The 10,971-nt window shown below is 47.1% G+C and overlaps 1 protein-coding gene across 5 annotated transcripts; it reads right to left on the bottom strand.

Annotated features, from left to right (window-relative positions):
- Positions 1 to 1,703: 1,703 nt before the first annotated feature.
- Positions 1,704 to 8,125, bottom strand: TMEM74 (transmembrane protein 74). Of its 5 annotated transcripts, none has more exons than XM_064706310.1 (2): positions 8,081 to 8,125; positions 1,704 to 7,045 (listed from the first exon to the last, which is right to left on the bottom strand). In XM_064706310.1, the coding sequence occupies exon 2, from the start codon at positions 6,832 to 6,834 to the stop codon at positions 5,884 to 5,886; it is 951 nt and encodes a 316-aa protein (XP_064562380.1). In that variant the 5' UTR covers positions 6,835 to 7,045; positions 8,081 to 8,125; the 3' UTR covers positions 1,704 to 5,883. The 5 variants fall into 5 exon arrangements, with proteins under 5 accessions (XP_064562380.1, XP_064562382.1, XP_064562381.1 ...); XM_064706312.1 differs by having other exon boundaries at positions 1,704 to 6,997; positions 8,081 to 8,101; XM_064706311.1 differs by lacking the exon at positions 8,081 to 8,125 and adding an exon at positions 7,639 to 8,063 and having other exon boundaries at positions 1,704 to 6,997.
- Between the last annotated feature and the right edge of the window lie 2,846 nt (positions 8,126 to 10,971).

Below are 10,971 nucleotides of genomic sequence, written 5' to 3'. Positions count from 1 at the left end.
TGCCCATGAGGCGCAGCTCAGTTAATGGCAATGGCTCAGTATCTTTTATCATATGTAACAGTGGGACAATCTACTCATAAAAAAGCAGAGAACTCTTTACAAGTTTTTAATACAGCAAGTCTGCAGAAATATTTTAAAAATAATTTTTTTATTAAAAATCTAAATAATTTTAGATTTGCATTATTTGTCTCAGCTTCTACCTTGAGCACTGCATTTACATTTACACAAACAAATATAAAGCAGGTTCATTTGAAATAAGAGATTCTTGTCTTGTTTGGTTTTATGCAGATTTATAATATACACAATTTAATTTAAACTGATAAGAAAATCAAAGAAGTCTCACCTTCTCGCAGCCTATAGGACTCTTGACCTTGCCAGGACTCATAAACACAGGGAAAAAAATGCTGTGAATTTAGTATATGACACTGAATCCTTCAAAATTTAAAATGGTAAGAAGAAATCTGTAAAAAGAGTAAAAATGAATTTGTGTTTTCTTTCAGTTAGAGAACCTCCCAGTTCTTTAAGCTGATGGATTGTCATATCTATAAATACATCTATTCTCTTAACCTCTTGCTAATCATCAGTTGCACACCATAGTCTGCATTTGGGATCAGTGCAGTCTCTGCAGCCAATTTGGCCTTCTGGGCCAACTTTATTTCTCCTGTAGCAGTAACAGCCTGAAACCTGGATGACAAATTGGAACCCTGTTGTACTCTGTTCTGTGGTAACAGGTAACAGGAGTAGACAGTCCCTGCTCCAGCCTGAATCCACGCCCACCACAGTGCTCCCACTCACATGGTGATTCACACACAGTGGCAGGCAAGGGTCTGAATTCTGTCACACCAGAATGAAAAGTGACCTGACGAGGCATAACCTGCGTGGCATACCTTTGAATTGTGTTTGGGAGGGAGTACAGGTTGTCAAAGATACTTAAGGTGCTTAATGACATACACTGGGGATCTGAGAGAAGCAAAAAAATGCCAGGAGAAAACTGTGGCTCCCTGGAGGTCCTGCTGAGCTGCTGGTGCCAGTTGCTGCTGGCCCTGCACCAGCACCCTCTGGTTGCTGCCCACTCTGGAGGGAGAGGTGAAGCTGACACTGAGGGGGCAATGCCCAGGACACAGACCTCCAGGAACACAGCTCCTGCTTCTCCCTGCATCGCCCATCACCTCCAGGGCTTTTTGGGAGATGCCTGCCCATCCATCATCAATCATCATGGCTGGTGCTGGCCCCAGCACTCTCTGCCATCCTTCCCTGGCCATGGCCAAGCTGGGCCGAGGTGAGGATGTGATACTGAAGTGGTCATGCATGTGGTGATGGTGAGCAGGGGCTCAACACCCACCTCCTGACACAGCACCTCACCAGCGGCCTGCTCACACAGCCATGGCTGCTCCCACCCACTTTTTCTCTTTTTTGTTCTGGTTGTGTGGCGTTGGGTGGAACATGAGTGCAGCAGGGTTTGAAGCTGCATTGCTTGGCACTTCTGTCTGGGAAGGAAAAGCAGCAGGGACATGATGGAGGGGTGAGCTGGGGATGGGCTTGGTGTGCTGGCACAGCTCGATCTAGCACTGCCTCTGCCAGGTGGCCCTGCTGCCTACATGGGCTCCATGCCACTGAGGGCTGGGGGCTGCACCCATGGCACAGAGAGAGAAGAGCCAATCACTGGAATCAGCAAAGAGCAAAGAGGCCCACAATGACAGTGCTCAAATTCACAGACTTTTATTTTTGTCTCTGTACAGAACACGGCTGTGATTGTAATAAGGCATCAAATGCACTACTGAACAGCTCATGATGGACTGTGATGTTCCACCCCATTGTGAGTCAGTCTTACAAAATTAAACCAGTTGCTTTCTTAGTCAGTAAACTCTATACTCATTGCAGACAGATTTTGAAAATAATTACAAAGACTAAAAAATTGTAAACACATAAAAACCCAGCAACAACCCAGTGTAGCTTCCTAGGAGAATCTCGGGCATTTCAGCCACGGGGCCAGCTTCAGGCTGGCCGCAGCAGGCGAGGCTGGGGGGAGACACACGGGGCACCCACAGCGTGCGGGCTGGGACGGTGCAGTGACAGCCTCTGTCCTGGTGAGCACCCCCAGCAGAGGCCACGCAGCTCCCAATGCCCAGGCACAGCGTCTGACCGAGAAAAGGGAACTGAGAACACGGGGGAGCAGGAGGAGCTGTCTGAGCAGCAGGGAGCCGGACACTGGCAGCGTCCCTTCCCACAGCGCAGGGAAGCACGGACACCCCCAGTGGGAAGGTAGAGACTAGGTTTGGGCCCAGCCAGCAGACATGTCATGAGGTAGAAATTGGGAAAGTGTCATATTTGGCAGCTGGGGCTGGTCAGAAATAAACTGACTAAGGGCACAAATCCTGTTCTGTTTCCAGGGTACTCTGAAATCCATATTCAGAATCAGATGTTTAGAGGGCACCTAAAACCCACTCAGTATATGCCAAAATTTAGTTTCCCAAAAAAGGAGAAAGCTCTCCGATGAATCAAGTGACAACTTTAGCCCAGGCAGTGAAAAAAACAGCAACAATTCTTCTCCTATTTGTACCTTTAAAGCATTTAAATTTCGAGCAGGGGAAGTCAATTGGCGAGGGTGCATGAGGGGGCAATAAACATCCCTTGGCCTCGCCCTTTGGTACCATCTCATGTGAGGTGAATGCTGTGAAGGCCTGGCCAGTGGGCTCATACATTCATTTCCACCATCAGCCACCAGACAGCAAGAGCTTTGGTTTCTGTCTGTGTTTGGTTTCACAGCACGAGAACCTAAGAGTCCAGAGGTTTTATATTGTACCGCTAAATGACATCATGCTGCAATTTCTAAAGTGATCAGAGAAATGTCCCGAGCATTTTTATCTGCTAAATTCCTGCGCTCTGAAGGCCTTCCTTCACCTCTTTCGTAGCACACGCTTACACCAAAATAAAGAAACTCTGTTAGTCCTGTTGTTTAAGTTTTATTACTCCTCACACTTCTGCAGTGTACATTTAGATTATTAGGTTGACTAATATTTCCTTAAGATGCTCAGGGAAAATTTCAGGGTTCATTAAAGTATTGCAGGTTCATGATCTGTGACAGGCATTTTACAAAGTGTCAGAAAACTTCTCACTTGACAATAACATACTGACAGTTTCTTTTTCTAGTGCTAATAATCAGTATTAAGGCATGTCATGGTTCCTGCAAGAAATCTGTGATCCCTACAGCTTAAGCTGACATCTTTCTGCAATAATGGAATGTACTCCAATTTAATGCATATGTATAATAAAAAATAAAAATAATAGCTCTCAAAACCACCAGCCTCATTTTTAGAGCTTCTGTCATGTAGGTAAGAACATGGGGCCCAGGCAGGCGAAAGGGTTTTCATCCCCCGAGATGTCTGTCCCTGTCCTGCACCACCTTGCTGACCCCAGCTCAGCAACATTTGCCCTCTTGCTTGGCATGGTTTTCCCTGGGAAGGCCAGCCCCTTCCCATCCTCAGGGGCAGGATGAGGGGAAGCGCTGTTCCCACTTCCCCACCTTGACAAGTGTCAAGCTCTGCAGCCTGTGTCCACACACCTCACCCACTGGCCAAGGCCAGCAAGAGGAACCTTCCTGCTCTGCATCAGATTCTCAGATCCTTCCTCTCTAGTACTGATCACAACAGGCTGAGGTAGCTTCCAGATATAAGACATTTCATGTAATTATCCTAGAGATTCAATTAGGAATCTCTGATGACACAGCCAGAAGGATGTAAGCTCTTCAAAGATGACTGTGGAGATGCTGGTCACTGCTGAGTTACTGCCTGAGAACACACTGTGTGTCATGACATAAACTGAGAGTCATTTACTGGGCAGCAGCACCCTCTAATAAGGCAGCTCATTTAATTATGCAGTAACACTGACCTCAAGCTGCAGTTGGAGCAGAGAACATGTGAAGCAGGATCTCTTTTACAGGGCCAGCATTACAGCCTGGGTACCACACTATGGAATTTGCTGACCAAAGACGTGAACCTGGAGCAGGGCAGCTCCTTGGGACCTTGGTCACCTGCAGCCAGCAAGCACAAGGGACTGAACTAATGGAGTCAGACCCGCGTGCTGCACTTGCCTCCTGACAAAAACCAGAGAAGCAGAACAAAGAACCAAGTGGCAAAATAGTGTTCGGTCTCTCTGTGAGGAACCCGTTTCTGCCATCCACTTGTTATTCTGGACTTTGTGCTGCCACATATTACTGGGTAAAGGGGGCATAAAGGAAATCTCCTCCCACCTTCCCAAGAGAACTCTTCTCCTGTGTGTCACAGTGGGAAAAAATGGTGTTATTTTAAAAAATGAATTATTTTAAAAATAATTCATATTCCTGATATTTTAGAGTTAACTCACAACTGAGAAGGCTGTCATAATGAAGCACATTTCTTGCAAGTCTGCAGTCAGAGACTGCACAGACAGAGCTCTTTACCCATGTTTGGCTTTGCCAGGGACACATACACATATAGCAGACATCTACATATTAACAAGACATATGCATATATATATATATGTGTGTGTGTATATATATATGTATGTATTAACCATTGCTCAGTAAGAACTGGTTTTCCCAGCACTGCAGGAACACATCAATGTTATCAATGCTCCCTAGAAAATGGCTGGTAATAAAAGCAAATAGCATCAGTGGTACAGGTTTTTGGCTACAGTGCCACACAACTGAGATTAATAGCAACATGTACCGTTGATCATCCCCTATGCTGAGTTTCTTGTCAGCCAGTAAACTGCCTGATACTTAACCTCTGTATTTCCTGATGATTTATTCTTTACAAATAAATTGGGGTTTATTGAACGAGTCTCAGAGAGCTCCTTCCTGACCTTTCCTTGCTGGTTATGAGAAGGTTGAGAGCCTAGTGACATAAAGCTGAAGTTTCAAAAAGGACTAATAAGATGCAGACAACCTCAGTATAAGCAAAGCTCTGTAGCTGAGCTTGAATTTCTCCTGGCATGTGTACTGAAAGAACAGTGTCCAGTCTCAGCATCCCCATGCTTTTTCAGTCTTTGGGTCTTTTGAGACTCCAAACAAGAGGTCTGTTAATTCATGTTATGGCAGTTTTCATACAAAGACATCTGTCCACCAGGAACTAAACTTCTTTTATATCACTATAGGGTCACTATAGCTATCAGAAGTTAATGACTATCAATCATTGCTAATCTGAACTGAAATGGAGCCACTGACCTCAAGCTGAAAGAGCCTTTTGTCTCCTACCAGCACCAAGAGCCATATGGTTTCCTGCCCTTTGCCTCTTATTTCATATTTTAAATAATCATCACTAATTGTACAATTGTTTGAAAATATGGGAGGTTTGTGGCCAGCCATGACCAAGTGGTCCTCTTTCTTCCCATAGCTGTCACTTAACTGAAGAGAAGGGATCTGCTTAAAATTAAAGAATAAAAAAGCATCTCTTAATGAAATATTAGCCCTACCATTTAATTATTGGTCCTGCTTCTTAATACTCTGTCAAGTAGAATGTTAATAATCTTGCAGGTTTCAAAAATTAACAGCTTTGAAAGTGTCAAGGTCATTCTTGTTCTATATGGGAGTAATAAGAAAATTATATAGGCAAGACACCAGTGGAATGTTTTATATTATGATAAACGAGTATCTGAGGAACCTACTTATCACAAGTCTCTTTTTATTCAGTGGTTTTCATTATTTTATATCATTTGCATTTCATCTGGCACAGTTCCCCTTTACAACAAGTACTCATATATTGCAAACATTTGATTATAGAGCTTAAGATAACACCATTCTTGTCAGACAAATAAACTGCATCACCAGCTATCTTTAGCTGCATCTGCTTTCTTTAATGAAACATATTTTCCTGTAGAAATGCTGCCTTAAAAATCATGACCACACTAATTATCTATGGCAAGCACATCTTCCTCAACTAACGACAGCTCGAGCATATTATCATTTGCTCCAGACTTCATTCTAAAATTGAAAGATCCATACAGCTTTGCAGACTCCTTGGAGGATGCAAACCTGCTCCTCCGGTACAGCTCCCCTTTCCACATGGACATCATGAGCAGGCTGGAGAGCACCACGCCCCCCAGGGTTAAGAGACACAGCCCGGCGATAACACAGCGGTCCAAGTGAGCGCCGATCCTCGCGCTCTCGTTCTCCAGCCTCTCCATCTCCCGGGCAGCCACAGTGTTGGGATCCACAGTCACGTCTCTGGGCACCACGTAGGAAATTATCACCAGCAAAATGCCACTAACCAGGAACAAAATGGCACTAATGAATCCATAGTCAACGGATTTCCCAGCTGCTGCCTCCGAGGCAGCATCGTCCTCCTCAGAGACCAAGGAAGGAGAATCGTGCGCCCATTCAGGTGGCAGCTCCCTGCAGGAATGCTGCTGCAGAGGGGCATCCTGGCCACCTGTAGGAGTGGGGGGACTTCTTGCATGCTCCAGATTTACATTTTCATCCACATAAGTGAAGGATGTCTCGAGCTCCTGGGCACAGCAGCAGGCTTTCTTCTTCCCTCCATCCTCTTCCCTGGGCAAGCTCTCGGCTGGCCGGCAGGGCTGGGACGGGCTGGAGGGGGCAGGGTGCTCCTGGGGCGAGGTGCCCAGGGAGGAGGGCTGGGGTGCCAGGGGGGGCTCAGCCACAGGGCCCCTCTGCAAGGGCTTGCAGTGCCGCTCGCAGTGCAGGGCTGCCACGGCAGCGGCTGCTCTGGCGTCCACCTCGCCCCCCTCACACTGCTGCTGCTCGTAGGGCGCGGGTGGCAGGCTCCAGCCAGTAGTGGTGCCCAGGGGCACCTGTCTGCTCTCCTCGGCCAGGTAGAGAAGCTCCATGCAAGCCATCGACCTTGTCCCCACGAGCCTCACCTCCTGGGCTACGGCATCCTCCAGCAAATGCTGCCCCTGACCTGCAGAAGCGGCTTCACAGTGCTGGCGCTGCTGTATCCCAGAAATCTTCTTCACCACTTTTTCACCAACGTTTTGTTAGGGACATGGCTTGTGTCAGCTGTTAAATGATTAAACAAATCCTCTCTGACTTTCATTTCTTTTTGGTCTGCAAATGAAATAGCAGAGGGGGAAAAAACAACAACAAAACCGAACCCGACAACCTCACGACGATACATTAATAAACCAAAGGGAACAGAACGCAAATGTGATACATCAGCCCTCCTGTCAACTGTTTGAGAGGAGACAGCAAACACGATTGTTTTAACCACGCACTTAAAACTGCAATCCTCTTGCAGATCCAAAATCTATTAGGGAATCTAATCAACCTTTGACACCACTATCCAATTAAGGCAGTAAGTATGCACAGAGCATAGGATAACCAGAAAAACTGTGTAAAATGTCAGAGAAAAGGTATGTCTGTTCTTTTAGAAGCATATAACTCCCACCCCCCCCTTCCAAATAAAGAATTTTACACTCAGATTCACAGACTAATTAGAAAGAAACACGCAAATCCCATGTAGCTCAATAATCCAGGATCTGTATTCTCCGGTGGAAATCTGATAATCCTATGGGAAAAGCAGTGCTTTCCTATATAAGATCTAACCATTCATCTAAGAGCTTTTGGAATGAAATTATGCCTCAAAGACCGATGACTCAAAGACGGATATTACTTCTCATCTGCAATTAATTCCTTATTACCCCTTTCGCCTGGGCCCCATCCCCCTCGAGGCCGCCCGGTGTCACGGGGCGAAGCCTGCAGCCCGACAAATGTGTTGCATGCGTAGGAAACACATGTGCGTCTATAGCACATACGTGATCGCTCACAGCCGCCGCTCACTCACGCTCTTCTCGGGACCTCAGCGAGAACCGGCCGCGCCGGGATAAGCGATTCCCGCCGGCGCCGGGAGCAGCTGGATCCCCCCGCCACCGAGTGACCCGAGCGCTCCGAGGTGAGCGGCGCAGACACGCACGGGCACACACGCATCCCCGGCGGGCAGGAGCGCTCCGCCTGCTCCCGCTGCCGCTCCTCCTCCCGCGGCTCCTCCTCCTCCTGCCCGCGGGGCTCTCACCTGCCCGGCTCCGCGCCGGCCCCGCACGCACACACGGACACACAGACACACGGACACGCGGACACACTCACCTTCCTCCCGCCCGCCTCCGCCACCGGCCGCGCCCCTGCCCACGCCGCTCCCGGCGACCCCGGGCGGCCCGGGCCAGCCCAGCCCAGCCCAGCCCAGCCCAGGCGGGCAGTGCCGGCGCGGGCGGGCTCCGCTCGGCACGCCGGGAGCTGTAGTCCGCGGGCGGCGGCGCTGCTGCGGCAGCCCCGGAGCCGCGCCCGCCCCGGGGCACGGGCGCTGCCGCCCGGGTTGCGGTCACCGCACGGCCCCGCCGGGTGCCGGAGCCTGGCACGGGGCCCACAGCAGCGTCCGTGCTGCCGTGTGCGTGCGTCTAGCTCAGTCATCGCCCGGAGCTGTTTTCCATAGTCTTGGGAGCTCGCGACTTACTCCAGGGAAAGATAAAATCAGATTTTCAAGTGATCCCAAAACTGCTGGAGCTGAGATGTCAAGGGACGTACCCTCTGCGCAAGACTTACTGGAAAATCTCAGGAGCTCGCCCGTGTTGGCAGATTGTACGCGCACTTCCTCTGGCCAGCATAAATGACTATTAAAAAAAAGACTGTTGCCAAAAAATACATAATAAATGAATGACCATTTCATTTTCAGTATGAAGCTTCACTGTGTTCTCTTGCCAGTGCTTTTCCTTTGGCAGTGTTAGTGATAAACTAGAATATGAAAATAAAGTATGGAGTAGTCTGAACTGAAGGTTTATCAGAGCTGAATACTGTGCTGTTGTGGGAAAATCGAGCTCTGGGGAGACGAAGAGCAAGCATGGGCAGAGGCACCTTTGTCATGGAGCTGAAATGAGGGTGCACACAGAAATAATAAGTGAGCAGCACCTGCCTGCATGGCTGTTGGGCAGGAAAGCAGAGGCTCAAATTGAAAAGTGAGCTGGGGAGGAACCAGAAGAGACAAACACAGACTATCTGAAGGAGTTGGCCTGACATCAGAGAACAAGGTCATTCTCTGTAAGGACTCTGCCAGTTCTGAAGCAATGCATTAAGCAGTCAAATCAGTTTTGAAGACATCCCCTGCTGAGACCCAAAACACCCAGTACAGAAGGTTCACATCTTAGTGGGAGTAACTCCCATGAATGACAAAATGACTTGCCAGGACATGGCAACAGTAGGGCACTCGCAGTGCCCATCACACAGAGTGCTCGGTGCTCTGGGGTTCTTTGGATATCATTTCAAAGCAGCTCCAGGCAGTGTTTCCATTAGCAAAGTGCGATTTCAATGCATTAAATAGTATATTATTCACCCTTTGAAGAAAAATTGTAAGGAGAAAATTATGGAGTTGGGAAAATGGTGCAGGCTGTCCTTGGAGCTTTTTAATAACAGTGCCCTCGTTGAGATAAATATAAAACAACAAATAAAACCTAATCAAAGAAAAAAGCCTGAAGAAAACATTGTTCAAATAGTTTCAAGTAAAAGTAAAGACAGAAACAAACTCTCTAAGTCTATTGCACATTTTCATTTGGGAATTAGCAGGATAGGAACATACAGATGTTGGGCACTGACACTGCAAGCTGCACCTGCTGAATCTGATAGACAAATCTTAATTAAATTACTCAAAAATATGGTGCTCAGCCCTGGCAATGCAGCCTGGAAGAATGAAAACACCTTTCCTGGGCCCTGGCTCAGCCTCCCAAGTCCTTGGGTGGGTATTGTCTTTCTGACACAAAGCTGATGCAAAGCAGGAAATTGTCTGCACGCAACAAATGGTGTCATTCCTTCAAAACCCAGGAGCTACAGCATGTACTCTTGAGCACTTACTAGAGCCTTAGTTACTTGTTATTTAACTACACAAACATCTTGCTGTGCTACCACCCACTCTCCTCCCCGTTTTGTGCCAGCGTGTGTTGGGCAAGTGTGTAATTTGTTGCTGCTAATTGTAGTCCCACAAACTATGGAGCAAACAGAGGGAACCATGACTCTGTCAAGCCAAGTGTTGTCTATTCTTATGTGCCTTCCCATGTGGTGCTGTGTCTCCTTTTCCTAATAGAGTTCACTCACTCTTAGAGCGAAATCACTGTCTAGTCACACTTCATATTACTGACATTTCATTTTCTTGACTTTGGATGCAAGGAGTTAACAGCATTTTCTTGTAACAAATGTGATTGTTGCCAATGCTGTGAGGTGTGGAGGTGGTGAAATGAATGCATAGCAACCTGTACTCTGCAAACACAAGTACAGCTGGTGAAAAGATTAATCAAGTAAGGGCGGGAGTAAGAATATTTGTCACAGGAAGAAAGTGGCTATGTAGAGCTAAAAACCAGAGTGATGGACACACAATGGGACAGGAATAAAAGACTGGAGTAGACTGTCAGAGTGGATGAGCCTTGTTCTCTCTGCTCTAGCCTACCACACAATACAGCCCTTTCAGACACTGAGCAGGGCTATGGTAGCACACAGTGATAATATGGAATATGACAGTCGGCTGGCAAAGGTGTCTCAGTTGAGATACGTGCAATTAAATTTAAACCATGCTCTGGAGCATCTTGTAAGCTGTCTTCAAGTTGGCCCAACTATAAATGAACATGTAAACTAGGTGTAGATGGTTTTTTTTTTTTTTCCCATTCTCAGTAACCTATGGCCACCATAAAACTGTAAGGAGGCTTGTGAGGAACTAAAGGTTGTTTCACACTTTCTGTTTGAAGCCTCAGTGAGGGCCTGACCAGACCTGAGGGCTTTAGAGGAACCAGGCAAAACTGGAACAAGTTTTCTGAATGGTACATCCCATCATGGTGTGATAGAGGATGGGTTTTGAGATATTTTACTTGCTATCACCAATTCAGGGAGTTTTCCAGTGTTACATGGGATCCTCAGTGAAGCATTTCTCCAAACATTTTTATTCTTTTTTCCCCTCTCTTGTAACATGTATACAGAGTTCTTCAATGATCTCATTTTCACAG

The sequence above is a fragment of the Zonotrichia leucophrys genome, chromosome 2 (genome assembly GCF_028769735.1).
Source record: "Zonotrichia leucophrys gambelii isolate GWCS_2022_RI chromosome 2, RI_Zleu_2.0, whole genome shotgun sequence".
Lineage (NCBI taxonomy): Eukaryota > Metazoa > Chordata > Aves > Passeriformes > Passerellidae > Zonotrichia > Zonotrichia leucophrys.
The sequence above is the reverse complement of the archived record's forward strand: the minus strand, read 5'-3'. Positions and strand labels throughout refer to the sequence as shown.

What these genes read in the sequence shown, in the direction of transcription:
- TMEM74 (XM_064706310.1), bottom strand. Translation starts at nt 6,834, where the DNA reads ATGGCTTGCATGGAGCTTCTCTACCTGGCCGAGGAGAGCAGACAGGTG.